Below are 16,348 nucleotides of genomic sequence, written 5' to 3' on the forward strand. Positions count from 1 at the left end.
TCTCAGGAGCTGGATCTTCTGTTCTTCCATTCCCCAAGTTCCTTGGTAGCCCCAAATGGGCAGTGGTGGGGCTGTGGGCCTCATTCCAGACAAGGCAGTGACTGGGGCATCCACAGGCCAAGCAACTGCCCTGTTCCTCCTTCTCTGCTCTCCCCCACCTCCTTCCAGAAACCCATTCTGGAACACTAAGTTCTGTACAAGGCTGTGCTAAGCCCAGGTGGGGCAAGCTGCCAAAGCAAACCTCTCAGGCTGTCCCTAGGTGCGCTCACCTCTCCAGGGTGCCCTGGAAGTATTTATCAAGCCCCTCTCACCGCTCCTTCACTTTCTGAGCATGAGCTGCACAAGATCTCCCCTCAGCTTCTCTTGCTACTTGAGCCCAGCTAAAGGGACAGAGCTGGCAATGTGGGAGCTGCTTCCCAGACAGAGAGGTGTTGGAAGGAACCCACCGGCTGTGTGCTCTGAGGGAGGGGGTGGGGACATGGAGGATCAGGACACCAGAGCACGAGGGGTATGGATGCAGGCATTCAGCTCATTGTAAAGCCTAGGCCCACATCATGCTCTCCTCTTTCCTAAATTTGATATGCCCCCCAACCCTTAAATAATCTATACTAATTACGGAAATTCCAGAAATCAGAAAACTAGAGAAGAGAAATCCTCTACTCCTACACAAAGAAAGGCACTATTGGGCTGGGCACGGTGGCTCACGCCTGTAATCCCAACACTTTGGGAGACTGAGGCAGGTGGATCACCTGAGGTCAGGAGTTTGAGACCAGCCTGACCAACATGGAGAAACCCCGTCTCTACTAAAAATACAAAATTAGCTAGGCGTGGTGGTGCATGCCTGTAATCCCAACTACTTGGGAGGCTGAAGCAGGAGAGTCGCTTGAACCTGGGAGGCGGAGGTTACGGTGAGCCGAGATCATGCTATTTTACTCCAGCCTGGACAACAGAGCAAGACTCTGTCTCAAAAAAAAAAAAAAAAAAAAGTCACTATAAAAATGCAGTGAACACCCCTCCAGTTTTTAAAAGGAGGTGATACCCTCTAGCTTTCTGGTGTATACCAGCTGCGCCTTCCTTCCTGGGAGCTTTCACAGCCGGCAGCTAGGCGTCCCGAGAACCAGACCACTGACCTCGCCAGTCATCACCGTTCCTCTACCTGTTCTGTCATTGATCTTCCTTCATCTAGCAGACTGTCATCTGCTTCTATCTTACATACCCCAGCTATCAATGATGTCCAGGCAACCTTCTCTCCCAGAAGTTCTGCTACCTCAGACAGCACCTTTGTGGAAATTAGTCAAAGGTGAGGCCCCCAGGGAAGGCAGCTCCATGGCAGGGCACATGGCCTGTGAGTGGAGAAGCCTGGATTTCAGCCCCAAGCCCCACCCTGAAAGGTACAACCCGTGATGACCATGTCTCCCTGTACTTCTGGGATCCTTCTAATTGCTTTCTGCCTTTTTAGCTCCCCTTCCAACTCCTGTCCTTGTGGAAGCTTGGTGGGGAAAGGGAACCATCCCTTAGTAATTATTCCCATTATCCTAAGTTTTACTTTGCAATGCATGGGTACCTCTGTGGGCAGGGACTAACAGTAGAGCTAAATACTAGGGCTGGATGGGATGGGTGAGGAGATGGAGGCCCAGAGAGGTGGTAGCTTGCCAGAGGTCATGAGGCTAGGACAGCCCCCAGGACTTCCCACTCCCAGCCTGAGGCTCTGACTCCTGCCTTAGGAACAGCCCAGCAGCTACTTTAGCCCTGCTGGGCACCACTGGGAAGTTCAAATTGCTTGAAATGTCACTAATTATATTTAATTTTGTAATGAATTCCAAGCAAAATGCACAGGGCGTTTCTCTCCCTATGCTACCAGTCAATGGTCTGCCCACACCTGGCTGCAGGGTCTGGTGGTGTAGTGGGAAGTTCGGGAAAAGCATCAAAGGCCTGGATGCTGTGTGACTCGGGCAAGCTGTCCACCTGCCTATGGCCCTGAGGGGCCTGGCAGGAATTATCTCAAAGCTCCCGACAACCCTGCAGGGCAATGGTGTGTGCCTATCCCACTGCCTCTCTGTCTGGCGGGTGACTTCCCTGTCTTGACCTTGACTTTGACCCTTTTCTTGTCTCACACTCTCCAAAAGCATTGTGTCACCCCTACTGATTTCAGTCTTGGGTTTATTCAGCCCTACCTTAAATTCTTTCTTTAATTCTTCTTCTTCTTTTTTTTTTTTTTCTTTAAGACAAGTCTCGCTCTGTCACCCAGGCTGGAGTGCAGTGGTGCGATCTCAGCTCACGGCAACCTCTGCCTCCCGGGTTCAAGTGGTTCTCCTGCCTCAGCCTCCCGAGTAGCTGGGATTACAGGTGTGTGCCACCACGCCCAGCTAATTTTTAGTAGAGACGGGATTTCACCACATTGGCCAGACTGGTCTTGAACTCCTGGCCTCAGGTGATCCACCTGCCTTGGCCTCCCAAAGTGCTGGGATTATAGGTATGAGGAACCGCGCCCAGCCCTTTCTTTAATTCTTAAAACAGCCCATGATTAGGAGTCTACAGCACGCTGGTCCAAAGGCACCCACTCCCTTTTCCCACTGACCCCTTTGTCTCCCCGACCCTGCTCCAGCAGAAAGCCCCACCCTCGGCTTAGGGAGCGCCATGACGACTGAAATTGGTTGGTGGAAGCTGACTTTCCTCCGGAAAAAGAAATCCACTCCCAAGGTGCTGTATGAGATCCCTGACACCTATGCCCAAACAGAGGGAGGCGCAGAACCCCCAAGGCCTGACGCTGGAGGCCCCAACAGCGACTTTAACACCCGCCTGGAGAAGATCGTGGACAAGAGTACAAAGGGCAAGCACGTCAAGGTCTCCAACTCGGGACGCTTCAAGGAGAAGAAGAAAGTGAGAGCCACGCTGGCAGAGAACCCTAACCTTTTTGATGATCATGAGGAAGGACGGTCATCAAAGTGAAGGGCTGAGGAGGGTGCTAACACCTCCTGGCTCCCTGCCATCAGCCAGACCTGAGATAGGACTTTGCCACGCTGGCCTCTTTGGCCATAGCTGAAGCCGTGGGGGTAGTTGATACCTGCTGGCAGGAAATGGCTGGTTTTTAGGTTTGTATTTATGTGCCTCCACTTTTGTAAGGCCTGGGAGATCCCAGGGTCCTCCCACCCTCCCCCCGACCACATATAAAGGCACTGTAGTTCAAGGGTGAAAACCCTCACCCAAGAGGAACAGCCCTCCTTGAAGCAATGGCAGGGCCAGCAGAGAGGTGGGCATGGCAGAGAATGGAGTGAGCCAGACAGACTTCACCTCATCACTGGACACAGGGTCAAGGTCAAGTTTGAACTGCTCCTCCCTTTACGTTCTCTACCCGTGACTACTCCCTGGACCAATCCTGAGGAGGGCACATTTTCCAGAAGCCACGTGATAGGGGCTGGTTTCTGTGGAGCCAGAGGCAGAGACACTGAACTTGAGCTCACCTCCTAACACCGGCAGTAAACTTCCTGGAACTTTGCCCTCAAGTGTGGAGGGGGCAGAGGACACTGGCACTCTGTTAGGGTGCTGTAGAAGACTAGATTGATGGTAGTTTGGCCTTTTGGCTCCTGTTTTGGCCATGACTTGTGCAGGTGGCAAGTCACACACCCTCAAAGGGAAGCTACACGGGCCAAATTGGGGGAGTGGATGGGGAATTGTCTCCTCTCCCTCCCCTACTGTAATAGTATTTAAGACGTATCAGCTCCAGAGATGAGTCCTGGAGCCTTGAATTTTAACAAACTAATTGTAGGTTTCTCTCTTTGTAATAACAATGCTGGAAAAGCAGAGAACCTCTTTTATCCTCATGTCTTGCATTTATTGAGATGACTGTTTCTCATGCCTTTATCTTCCTTCATGTAAGTAAAGTGGACCTTTGTGCTCAAACTGTTCCTTTCAAGCTTCAGGAAGGGTTGCCAGGTGTGACAATATAGGAACTGGGTCACTAATTTTTACCATCAAACTAGCCTTAGTATGGGGATGGGGGAGCAGAAGGAGCTAGTTACATGTCAGTGGTCGGTTCTCTCCGGTTAACAGAGAGGCCATCAGGTGCTCTAAGAGAGTAGGGCAGACCTTTGGTGATTGACCCCAAAGAGTCAGTGGTTTGGTTTGGGATTAAGATTCAAACTCTGGCTCTACCCCTTAGTAGCTGGGTGACCTTGGGAACATCTGCTTGTACTCTGAGCCTGGGTTCCCTCTTCTGTAAAAGGGGGCTGAAATAATACCGATCACATAGGGACTGTCAGTATTAAGTGGCCTATGAGAGGCCCCATAGTAAGCACTCAGTTTAATACTGGCTTCCTTCCCCCTTACTTTATAAGGAACTCCACCATACCCTACAGCTTTGGTTTAAGAAAAAGGAGAAGGTGGGTATGGTGGCTCAGGCCTGTAATCCTAGCACTTTGGGAGGCTGAGGTGGGAGGATTGCTTAAGCCCAGGAGTTTGGACTAGCCTAGGCAACATAGTGAGACCCCATGTCTAAAAAAAGAAACCAACCAACAAACAAAAAGGAGCTGACTGTGCTGGCACATGCCTGTAGTCCTATCTACCTGGAAGGCTGAGGTGGGAGGATTGCTCGAGTCCAGGAGTTCAAGACTACAGTGAGCTATGAGTAGCACTGCGCTACAACCTGGGTGACAGAACTAGATCTTATCTCCAGAAAAAAAAAATGTTGGCCGGGCGCGGTGGCTCAAGCCTGTAATCCCAGCACTTTGGGAGGCCGAGACGGGCGGATCACGAGGTCAGGAGATCGAGACCATCCTGGCTAACACGGTGAAACCCCGTCTCTACTAAAAAAAAATACAAAAAACTAGCCGGGCGAGGTGGCGAGCGCCTGTAGTCCCAGCTACTCGGGAGGCTGAGGCAGAAGAATGGCGTAAACCCAGGAGGCGGAGCTTGCAGTGAGCAGAGTTCCGGCCACCGCACTCCAGCCTGGGTGACAGAGCGAGACTCCGTCTCAAAAAAAAAAAAAAAAAAAAAAGTCTTTTAATAAATAAGAAAGAGAGGCCGGGTGCGGTGGCTCATGCCTGTAATCCCAGCACTTTGGGAGGCTGAGGTGGGTGGATCACCTGAGGTTGGGAGTTCAAGACCAGCCTGGGCAACATGGAGAAACCCCATCTCTACTAAAAATACTCTACTAAAAATACAAAATTAGCCGAGCATAGTGGTGCATGCCTGTAATCCCAGCTACTTGGGAGGCTGAGGCAGGAGAATCGCTTGAACCTGGGAGGCTGAGGTTGCGGTGAGCCGAGATCGCACCATTTGCACTCCAGCCTGGAGTGCAACAAGAGCGAAACTCCATCTCAAAAATAAATAAATATGCCAGGCACGGTGGCTCATGCCTGTAATCCCAGTACTTTGGGAGGCCGAGGTGGGTGGATCACGAGCTCAGGAGATGGAGACTATCCTGGCTAATACAGTGAAACCCCGTCTCTACAAAAATACAAAAAAATTAGCCAGGCGTGGTGGTGGGCACCTGTAGTCCCAGCTACTCGGGAAGGCTGAGGCAGGAGAATGGCGTGAACCTGGGAGGTGGAGCTTGCAGTGAGCCGAGATTGCGTCACTGCACTCCTGCCTGGACGACAGAGTGAGACTCTATCTCAAAAAATAAATAAATAAAAATAAATAAATAAGAAAGAAGAGAAAGCTGTCATCTTATGAGGCTAGGTCCAGCTCTTTCTGAAGCCATAAGAGCTGGGAATTAAAAAAACGTTGGCCAAATCTCTGGAGCTCGTGGTAGAAACACAGGGAGAGACCAAGGTGGTCACTAAACAATGTGGTCCTGTAGCTTCCAGGTCAGCTCCTGGCAGGCTGCTGGGCCACCCCACCCCAGGAGCTGTTGCTCAGGGAATTTATTACTGAAACAAACAGACCTATACAAGGGAGCCTTTGTTAGGTGCCTCACCCAGGCCAGGGGGACCTCAAATGATGAGTAAGGGAGACCAGGAGCTGGAGGGATGGAAGGCAGGCTTAGGGGTGCTGCCTTTCCCAAGGCCTCTTTCCACTACCCCTTCCCACTACACAGAACTTCCTAGGGTCTCACCAACTACTCAATCCATGAGACCTCCACAGAGGAGCTCAGACTTTCCCCACACCGCAGCCCTGCGGTTAATAGCTAACATTTAGAGGGTGCTTACAGTAGGCGGCCCCTAGAACAAGTTCTCCCTAAGCTTGTTCATTTAATCCTATCATCGCCTGAGACAGATACTGTCATTATCCCCATTTTTCAGACAAGTTGGCTGAGGCTTAGAGGTTAAATCACTCACCCCGGGGGCCAGGCACTGGCAGTGGTACAGCTGGCACTGAAGCCAGAGCTGGCTTGTACATGTGACCACTGTCCCACACAGCCACCTTCCACTCTTGATTCTCATCTGCTACGGGAACAGGAAACTGAAGCTCGGAACAAAGAAAAGCACAGACATCTTCTGCGGAAGGGGAATTTGGGAGGGAAGGGAGCAACCTCTGGGTCTTAGGATCCTGGGAGGTGAGCATCATTCGAGGGAACTGGACAAACTCTGGAAGCAGTTGGATAAAGCCAACCAGTTTTGAAGCTGAGTGTCCCTTAAGACCCTAGACTACAGGCATCTCCCACATCCGCCCATTCTCGGTTTCCCTGAGGTGGGAGATAAGGATGGGCCCTGGGCCACCAACCTAAGGCTCTAGATAATACTGGCACTGTACTGCCAGCTCCTCCAGTATCACCATTACCCCTCTGGGTTAGAGTATCCACAGCCCCTCTGCCCCTTGCATGCTGACCCCGGCTCCATCTTCTAGGTAAAGTCTATGTTTCTAAGCTGGGGTACCAGATAGATATGGGGTAGGTACTAGAAGCCAAAGGGAGATCTGGCTGCCCAGGGAAGCAGAGTGAGGCAGCTGCAAGTTTTCATGAGAACAGGCGAGGAGGAGGAACCGAGAGCGCAAATATGTGCGGGAACCGGGAGAGGCTATGGGTTATCGACCACAGTTTCACTGGGACGCGACCCAAGCGGATGAAGAGGGAGGCAGGGGAGGCCGGCTAGAAGTGGCTTTCACCGCCCGGAAGGGGCCGACACTGGGAGGAGGGCTCCCCCTGCTGGACGTACTGCCTACATGGTGGGGAGAAGTGAGGGGGCAGGAAAGTCGCTTAAATTTCCCAAGTCCCCGCCTTGGGGGTTGAGAGAGACCAGGCCGGGTTGAACATCAATAAAATGCACGGCTGACAGGCTTTTATTACAGACTGGGGGCAGTAACGGCTGGACAGAGAACAGAAAAGGAACATCTGAGACCAGGCTCAAAGCTGGGGGGGATACACAACCTCCAATAATACAAGGTGGGTGCAGCACTTCTAGACACACACACAGACACACATACACGTACTCATAAATGGCACAGCCTACGGTACAAGAAAAAGGGCAAGGTAGGTAAGGGCACCCGACACCCTCCTGCCTGCAGGGGGCCACAGGGTTAATGTGCCTTCCTGCACGCAGGCTTAAGGGGGATAAACAAGGAGAGGGCTGCCAGTTGGAGGAGCCCTGCGGATAACAGTGACTGATAACAGGTCCATGCAGGGGAAGGAAGCACAGTTCACAGAGTGGCAAGCTCAATGCCAGCCAGTGCAAGAAACAGTCAGTTCTCTGATCCTGGCTTAGTCACGGCAAATATTTACCCGGCTTGGCTCCTCTCCATAGCCAGCAGGTTGCTTGCTCATCCAGTCTGTCCCTGGTAAGCGGGCTTGTGCTCAACGAGAACAAACACAGTGACTCAGCTGAGGGTCACTAAAGGACCACAGACTGTGAGGGTGGGAGGTCATGGTTTAGAGGTTGAGTCTAGTGCAGCTGGTCACCTGGGATCTAGTGAAAATGCAGGGTCAGATTCAGTGGGTCTGGAGTCTGAAATCTCTAAGGGGCTGCCAAGTGATGCAGATGCTCCTGGCTTGTGGACCACACTGTGTACAGCAAAGCTCTAGACCAGGAGGTCTCAACCTTGGCTGCACAGAATTCTCTGGGGAGCTTTTAAATTTCCCAGTGCCCAGGCTGCACTCATATCTTGGCAGAGACAGAGTTTTGCCATGCTGGCCAGGCTGGTTCAATCATCTCTGAGGGTGGGACCCAGGCATCAGGGTTTTTAAAGCTCCCCAGGTAATTCCAGTGTGGGTGAAGAGCCAATGATCTAGGAATAATCAGCAGAGATGGGGAGTAAGGAAAGCAGATATGTGAATAGTCTGAAAAACATTATATCTATAATCATTTAATTTTTCTTTTTGGAAAATGTATGTATATATACACACAATTTCCATAAACAAACATAGATAGTAAAGCTGATTAAAATCTTCCTGTCCGATTGGTACCAGCACATGAAGCTCTTCTACAAAATCCCTGACTGACTGGGAATAAAATTTCCTAGTGACAGCCCACTCCTTCTTAGGCAGGTCTGACTGTTTGAAATCTCTCCCACTATTGAGATGAAACCTGCTTCCCTGTAACTCTACAAGTTCCTTGGAGCCACAGAGAAGGCAGCAATCAGTAGGGGAAGTGCTATAAAAATATACTATCCTGGCTGGGCACGGTGGCTCATGTTTGTAATCCCAGCACTTTGGGAGGCTGAGGTGGGTGAATCATAAGGTCAAGAGATGGAGACCATCCTGGCCAACATGGTGAAACCCCGTCTCTACTAAAAATACAAAAATTAGCTGGGTGTGGTGGGTGCCTGTAGTCCCAGCTACTCAGGAGGCTGAGGCAGGAGAATCGCTTGAACCCGGGAGGCAGAGGTTGCAGTGAGCCAAGATCACGCCACTGCACTCCAGCCTGGGCGACAGAGTGAGGCTCCGTCTAAAAAAAAAAAAAATCCTATCCATAAATGAGTTAAGTTGTAACCAACAGAAATATATTCTAGCTAGATTAAGTTAAAAAAAAATAGAGAGAGAGAGAGAGACTTTACAGATAGTGGGGTGTTTCAAGGCAGGGGGAGGAACTGCACGGCCCAGACCTGGGAGGGAGGGATCCTGGGAGTTGCAATAGCAGCAGGCAGAGGCTGTTGGTTCCTGTTGTTTCCTGGCTGCCATGAATGACTTGGCTTCAATGACTCCCAAGGTTCTGGATCCCTCCAGTTCAAATTTCAAATTACTGACAAAACAATCTGATTGGCCACGTTGGCTCAGGTGAATATGCTGGCACTAAGCTTTGGCCAGTATGACTCACATGGTAACAGACGGGGCTGCTGGGGCCCTCCCTGTCACCAGAAACGGAGTCACACCGGTTGCTACCCCTAGAGGGAGCTATCCTAATCAATCATAGGCAGGGTCAAAAAAATAATTATGGAATGATTTTCCATTTGTGATTCTCTACACCACCATTACACTATACTTGACCAGCTAACTGAAAACCAACTGAGTACAAAGAACTTAGAGCATGAGCTCTGAAGAGTCCTCAATATAAAGGGTAGGGAGGGAAATGGGTTGAGCTTACAAAGAAGGGCCTGAGTTCCAATCCCACACCCTCTCTTGACACCCAGCCCTAGCTGCACTCTGGCCCGGCAGGTCCCAGAGTTAAGGTGCAAGTCTCTCATAGAGCCAGTCTTCCTCCCCGCGGTGGGTCATGGGCCCCAAAGGGGAATCTCCTGTGGGCAGGCCCCGCCGAAAGACTATCCGGTCATGCAGGCGGTTGGTTTGACCTTGCCAGAACTCCATCACCTGAGGGTACAGGACATAGCCACCCCTATAAGGAGAAGCAGAGGTTTCAGTGCTCTGTGGATTTTCCTAGCCAGGTCACTCTCCCACCCTCACCCCTCATCCCAGGGCCTCTTGAAGGAAGTTGCTGGGATGCATCTGATGAGGGTGGCCAGGGAGGAGGAGATCTGTGATTCCCCAGGCAGGTGGCTTCAAGTAAACACAGGGGCCTGGTGTCCCTTTCTAGATGACTACCAGATGTCACTCACCAGGATTTTGGCTTGGGCACCTCTTGATCCTCGTAGAGCTGTTCCAGTTCCTCATTTTTCTTTCTCAGATACTGTCCAGGGGAAGGAGTTAGAAGAAGGGCCAGGCCCAGTCAATGATTCATTAACAAGGACTTCCTGGGGATATGTGCTGGGGACACTGGTGAGCAGAGCAGACTGGCCTCTGCCTTCCAGGAGCACACAGTCAACGGGATGGCCAGATGGACAGAGGAGGCCTATTTTCCCTCTCCCTACCCCTATTTCCCTTCTCACTGCCCTTTTCACTGTTTTCACTGGGCTGGAGACAGGAACCTGGCATCTCCTGGGGACAGCTTCTGGGGATAAGCCAAAGCCTCCGCCACCTGGAGGACTACAGTGGAGCCCCACTCACCTCCCGATCAGGGATCACAGAACTCTGGTGGCTGACCACAGCCCCAATCTGGCTGCTCTTGGGGCGGGAGTGGAAGTAGCACTCAGCCTCCTCCTCCGGCAGCTTCTTCACAGGGCCTTCCACACGCACCTGCTCAAGGATGGCTCTGGGTGAATGGCGTTCAATGCCACCTGCCCTCCCTACCAGCACAGGCCCTATTCCTCTCTATTCTATCGGCTGTCCCACCACTCTTGGCTCCAGCTAACTGAGGGCTATTATAGAGGCAGAGTGCCCAGCTGGGATGTTTGCCCAGTCTGGGGACCTTCACTAGACTTAGCCATAAACTCAGGCCCTGCCAACCCAGCCCATCCCAGGCTGTCCTGGGAAAATTCACTCACCTGACGGTTAAGTGGCTCCCAGTAGAAGACAAGGGAAGCAAAGGGATTCGAGTCCTAGAAGTAAAAGAGAATCCACAGCCAGTCATCAGGATAGGGAGAGGAGGCCTCCGGCATGCAGGGAAAAGGCAGGAGAGCTGTAGTGTGCAGGCCCACAGCAGATGCATCCACTGTATGAGCTCATTTAAACCCTCAAAAGTAGGCCTATTGTCACAGATACGGAGACAGGCTAAGTCACATGCCCAAGTTCCTGCAGTAAGTGGTGGAGCTAAGTTTAAGCCAGTCAGACTCCAAAGTGAGACTGGGTGATTTCTCTCACCCACAGATTTGCGAGTCTTGAGAAATGCATGTTTGGCTGGCATGGACTCAGGGAGGTTTACTCACTTTGGATTCATTCACTGAATGCACACGAAGTGCTTACTCTGGGTCTGACAACAGGAGACATGTGGGGGATACAGCAGAGATAAAACACAGCATCCTCCACTCCTGCAGAGCTTACTGTTCAGCAGAGGAGACAAATATCAGTTACATAATCACCCAAATAAAAGCTTAGTTACAAACTGAAGAAAATGATAAAAAGGAAAGTTGCAAGTTATAATGGCAGCAAACAACATGAGGGGCTGAGTCTGAGTTAGAGTCAAGGAAGGCCTTCCTGAGGAGGTAACATGTGGGCTGAGATCTGAAGGAACAGGTGATGGCTGATGGGGTGAGGTTGGTTAGAAAGTGCATTCATTCATTTATGGCAAAGAGCACAGCAAGTGCCAAGGCCTCATGGCAGGAGGGCACCTGCAGAGAGAGAGCAAGTAGACTGAGGGGTGGGGTAGCATGAGAAGGTGACTGAGGAGGAAAGGGCCAAATCCCACAGGCCCTGGGAAAGATTACCAGCTCTTTTCACACACCAGCTCTTTTCCTTTTCGACTCTCGAAGTTAGTGAAGAAGCGGAAGCCATCTTTCCCAAAGCCCTTCAGTAGCAACATGCGAGCAGAGGGTTTTCCATCTCTAGGAGCAAACAGCAGAGCACTGTGGTCAGAGCCTGCTTCAATGTTCTGGCTACAGTCCCTCTCCCCAAAAGATGTCTCAGCACCCCCTCCAGCTGTACCTCCTTTACTGGGCTGTTAGGCTGGGGCCCCCTCCCATGTGCTCCTGGGGGTTTGTCCTAGAGGTATGACACCACAGCCTAGGGCCCTGTTATGGACTGAATAGTGTCACCCAAAACCGCTGTGTTAAAGCCTTAAACCTCAATGTGACTGTATTTGGAGACAGGGACCTTATGGAGGTAATTAAGGTTAAATAATAAGGTCATGGGGTGGGGCCCTAATCCAATAGGACTGGTGTCACTGTAAGAGAAGAGGCACTTTAGAACCACCTCCCTTGTCCCCCACAACACACACAGGAAAGGCAGTATGAGGACATGGCAAAAAGCAGCTGTCTGCAAACCCCAAGCAGAGGCCTCACCAGAAACCACCCCTGATGGCACCTTGATCTTGGACTTCTAGCCACCAGAACTATAAGGAAATAAACTCCCGTGGTTTAAGCTATCCAGTCTACAGTATTTTGTTAAGGCATCCCTAGTAAACTCATAAGACCCTAAAGGCAGGGACTAACAATAATGCAATCATCCAATGCTTCGGGATCACAGTGGTGCTACGAGATCAGCTCCTCTGCTCAGAGGTCTGGGAAATATCCACTTGTACAGTACAAGAGCGCTGGCTTCAAGGCCTTACACTTTAGCAAGGAGAATTGAATAATAGGCTAATACAAGTGATGTCTCAAAGGGCATATGATTGTCAAAGGAATGATATAGTCAAGTACTGTGCTAGATTTCGAGAGAGAGACAGAGCTTCACCAGAAGTAGCTCCTGAATGACAGACGAGGCTTGGGTAGATGGGGAGATGAGGGAGGCAAGGGGTTGCTTGTGGATATATCAAGGGCAGAGATGAACAAGCTACTGCATTTTTTTTTTTTTTTTTTTTTTTTGAGATGGAGTCTCACGCTCTGTCCCCCAGGCTGCAGCGCAGTGGCACAATCTTGGCTCACTGCAATCTCCACCTCCTGGGTTCACGCCATTCTTCTGCCTCAGCCTCCCGAGTAGCTGGGACTACCCACCCGGCTAATTTTTTGTATTTTCAGTAGAGACGGGGTTTCACCGTGTTAGCCAGGATGGTCTCGATCTCCTGACCTCATGATCCACCCGCCTGGGCCTCCGAAAGTGCTGGGATTACAGGCGTGAGCCACCGCGCCCAGTCTAAGGCATTGCATTTTTATCACTGAAATATAATTTTGTGTTCTGGTCTTTGGTTTATAGGTAAGGACACAGGCCCAGAGAGGACAAGCATCTCATCTAAAGCCACACAGCACATTAATAACAGAGCTGGAACCATAAAGTTGGCATCCAGAGTTGAGAGCTTCATAAGCTTCCTAGTTCATATGTATCCACCCAAAGAGGGGCCCACGGCCATGCCCACCTGGTACAGGTAGCCAGACACATGGCATTTGCTTCCCCTATGTCAGGACACTGAACAGCCTCCTCAAACCAGGCAGCAAACTGTTTCAGTGGGTCAAGGGAGGTCAGATGAGTCTCCTCAAATGCCTAGGAAGGGAGATTTATTCCATTTAATAAACATATATAGTGCTTACTAGGTACCTGGCACTGTTCTAATCATTTTTCAAATATCAACTCATTTAGTCCTCATGACAGTGACCTTAAAATAAAAAATAGTACGCAGTAAGAAGAATCTGTGCCCCATTTTACAGGTGAGGAAACAGGCATAAAAAGGTCAGACAACTTGCTGTCCCACAGCTAGTGATGGATAAATCAGGGTTTTCATGTCATGGGTAACCAAAACTGTCTGTGCATCAGAATCACCTGGGGAGCATAAAAAAAACTTTCTGGGCTCCACCCCCATAATTTCTCATTCAGCAGGTCTGAGGCTTAATCAAAAACTGCATTTTTATTTACTTATATGCTCGACTAATTTTAGTTTTTTGTAGAGACAGGGTCTCACTATGTTGCCCAGGCTGGAAAAACTGCATTTTAAACAAGCATTTCTAGAAATGACCACATGCAACCAGATTTGGCAACCAGGGCCCTGGACCCCAACTCCTAAAAGGTTCTCTTGGTTCCCCTCCTGTGAAGGGAAAAGGAAAAGAACTTCCCAGTGGTCAGCAGAAAGTACTGAAGGCAGTAAGCTAAGAGCTTTCTCCTCTCCTCCTACCTGAGGTTTGGGTGACCCCCAAACCTCCTTGCCCCAGGGGGTGGCCCCAGAAGCCCTGAGAGGCTGGTTCCTCCTACTCCCCTCCCCCTAGTAGATGACTCCGAGGACCACTCTTCCCCCGCCCTTGAGGGAGGCCCAGCACTGTCCTGACATCCATCACATGAAACCCTGATTCATCCATCACTAGCTGTGGGCCTGAGCAAGTTATCTGACCTTGCTACCTGTCGAGTAAGCAGGGTTCTAAGCACTTTACAAACATTTAAGACCATAACATCCCCGTAAGGCAGGTACTATCACTTCCCAGATGAGGAAACTGAGGCCCAGAGACACTAAGGATTCCAGCCCAGGCAGGCTCCAAAGTTCGAGCTCTCACCCATTACGAAAGGCTGCCTTTTGAACCCATTTCATTTGCGTTTTCCCGGAACTCCTCCCCCGGTGGGATGTCTTTGAAGCCCCCTTTTCCCACTGGGGGTGATCCCCAAACCTCCTTGCCCCACCGGGTGGCCCCAGAAGCCCGGAGGGGCTCCTCCTACTCCCCGCCCCGCTGTAGATGACTCCAGGGACCCCTTTTCCCCCGCCCCTTCAGGAGGCCTGGCCCTGGCGGCGGCACCTCTCGGTCCCCGCGGTAACTCTTGCGCATGGGTCCCAGGTCCATGGCAGCACTGCGACCACGCAGGTGACGGAGGTAGCCTGGCCACTCGGCAGGTCGCCCGAACGTCGCTGTGACGCCCCGCAGCCGGCACGTCATGGGGGCCGCCGGCCACGTGACCCGGCTGTGGCCCGGCGCTGGGTTCCTTTGAGTTCGGAACCAATTTCTCACCCTGGACTTCTACCCCGGGGAAGGAAGGATTTGCTAGTCGTCCAACCAAGCTAACAGGTCCTAAATCCTCGGAGCCAATGAGTTTCCAGGATCGGAGGAGGGAGACAGACATGGAGAGGTCATTGGTTGGAGCTTTTCGGTAGCAAGGCCAATTAGAGCGAGAACAGAGAAACCCAGCGACCAATGGGTAGCGCCTTTGGGGGCGGGAGCAGAGAGACAAGGAAATGCTGTCACCGCCGTTAACACGCACGTGGAGGTTGGTTAAAGGTATAGGAGGATCTCCTGCAGCTCAGGCGGGGTGGAGGATGTGTCCCGGGGGCTTGAGAGGAGTAGTCAGTATTAAGTGGCTGGCCCATAGTAGGTGCCTGTAGGCGAACTTAGGGCAGGAAGTACCCCTTGGGAAGGGAGACTAGTGGAATGGGAAAAGAAAAATGGAAAATGGAATTAGGGGCCAGACTCTGAAGCAAGGTGATGGGGGCACATAGAGAAAAGGGTAATCTGGTTGTGGGGAGGAATTAGGGCATGAGAGTGGGAGAGGTTGAAATGACTTGTGGACCATGCCCCGAGTGGGGAGGTGCAGTGGGGTTAGGAAGAGACGGTGAGGTGAGAAGGAAGATGGCTTTGGGAAGGTCACAAAGGAAATTTGGTACCAAGGTTTCCCAGACCAGAGTGGTTTTCCTCTTCTAGTTTTGTTTTTGTTTTGTTTTGTTTTGTTTGAGACGGAGACTAGCTCTGTCACTCAGTTTGGAGTGCAGTGGCGCGATCTCGGCTCACTGCAACTTCCACCTCCCGGGTTCAAGCAATTCTCTGCCTCAGCCTCCCGGGTAGCTGGGATTACAGGCGCCTGCCACCACGCCTGGCTAATTTTTGTATTTTTAGTAGAGACGGGGTTTCACCATGTTGGCCAGGCTAGTCTTAAACTCCTGATCTCAGGTGATCCACCCGCCTCGGCCTCCCAAAGTGCTGGGATTATAGGCGTGAGCCACCGCACCCGCCACCTCTTCTGGTTTTAAACCCCCTCCCTCCAACCTCATTTATTTAAGCAAGGGTCAGAGTACTTTGCTCCCTTTGCTCATGGTTTCCCCTGCAACGGTGCATTGGAGTTCATAGGAGCCAGTGACCTGGTAGATGGCGAGGCTGCCAATGTCCCATCTCTCCAGGGCCTCCCCCATCTTTGTCAAGCTTCCCTTTTTCCACATTTTGCCCTTGCTAGGTAGTAGGAGTCTAGCCTCTAGGTCAATGCAAGTAATTGCCAAGTGAGAGTACACGGAGCAGGTGGCTGTGAATAGCCCTTCCAGGCTGTGGATGCAAGGCTGAAAAATGGGAAACCCACTCGTGCCCAGTCCAATTCTGACCTGGCTGGGGCAGCCTTGGGTCGAGACCTCTCTGTAGCCCTGCTTTCCACCAGCATCAGGAAGGGGAACTGCAAGAGCCATCTAGGCAGGCACCCAGGACTGTGCCAGGTAAGGGGAACTTCCTGGCCTGGCCAGGTGTCTGCATTACAGCTGAGCTTCATGAAGCCCTACATTAGATACCTGTCATCCTTTATGTGTACATAGCTTGAGCCAGATAGAATCTGGAAGACAATTTTGCTGCAAAATAATAATACATGTCTCAAAACTTAATG

The 16,348-nt window shown here is 51.2% G+C and overlaps 2 protein-coding genes and 1 long non-coding RNA gene across 6 annotated transcripts in view; 2 read left to right on the plus strand and 1 right to left on the minus strand.

Moving 5' to 3' along the window:
- Positions 1–3,900, plus strand: part of PRR15L (proline rich 15 like) — a 5,903-nt gene extending 2,003 nt beyond the window's left edge. Inside the window, exons 2-3 of one of the 3 annotated variants that reach the window (XM_077971364.1) lie at positions 2,226–2,346; positions 2,609–3,900. In XM_077971364.1, coding sequence (XP_077827490.1) covers positions 2,638–2,949 — 312 coding nt within the window. In that variant the 5' untranslated portion in view covers positions 2,226–2,346; positions 2,609–2,637 and the 3' untranslated portion in view covers positions 2,950–3,900. Of the gene's footprint in view, positions 1–2,225; positions 2,347–2,605 lie in introns of all 3 variants that reach the window. The other 2 variants (XM_001084512.5, XM_015119401.3) reach the window with 2 other exon arrangements.
- Positions 3,901–7,195: 3,295 nt separating this feature from the next.
- Positions 7,196–14,755, minus strand: PNPO (pyridoxamine 5'-phosphate oxidase). 2 transcript variants are annotated; one of them, NM_001265856.1, is given in 7 exon segments: positions 8,824–9,704; positions 9,925–9,995; positions 10,313–10,441; positions 10,690–10,743; positions 11,586–11,685; positions 13,152–13,276; positions 14,512–14,755. In NM_001265856.1, coding segments are annotated over 7 exon segments (786 nt in total). In that variant the 5' UTR covers positions 14,650–14,755; the 3' UTR covers positions 8,824–9,535.
- A 176-nt stretch (positions 14,756–14,931) lies between these two features.
- The window catches only part of LOC106994018 (uncharacterized), a 52,692-nt gene continuing 51,275 nt past the window's right edge, over positions 14,932–16,348 (plus strand). Inside the window, exon 1 of the long non-coding RNA XR_001440406.3 lies at positions 14,932–14,988. This is a non-coding gene — a long non-coding RNA (uncharacterized LOC106994018). The remainder of the gene's footprint in view (positions 14,989–16,348) is intronic.

This window comes from Macaca mulatta, chromosome 16 (assembly GCF_049350105.2).
Source record: "Macaca mulatta isolate MMU2019108-1 chromosome 16, T2T-MMU8v2.0, whole genome shotgun sequence".
Lineage (NCBI taxonomy): Eukaryota > Metazoa > Chordata > Mammalia > Primates > Cercopithecidae > Macaca > Macaca mulatta.

Excerpts from the sequence above, each read along its gene's own strand:
- PNPO (XM_077968557.1), bottom strand. The coding sequence starts at position 14,649 with ATGACGTGCCGGCTGCGGGGCGTCACAGCGACGTTCGGGCGACCTGCC. Across the intron at positions 10,744-11,585 it reads GTCGAAAAGGAAAAGAGCTG|GACTCGAATCCCTTTGCTTC; the intron begins GTGTGTGAAAAG and ends TTTTACTTCTAG. Across the intron at positions 9,705-9,924 it reads GTGCCCAAGCCAAAATCCTG|GGGTGGCTATGTCCTGTACC; the intron begins GTGAGTGACATC and ends TTCTCCTTATAG.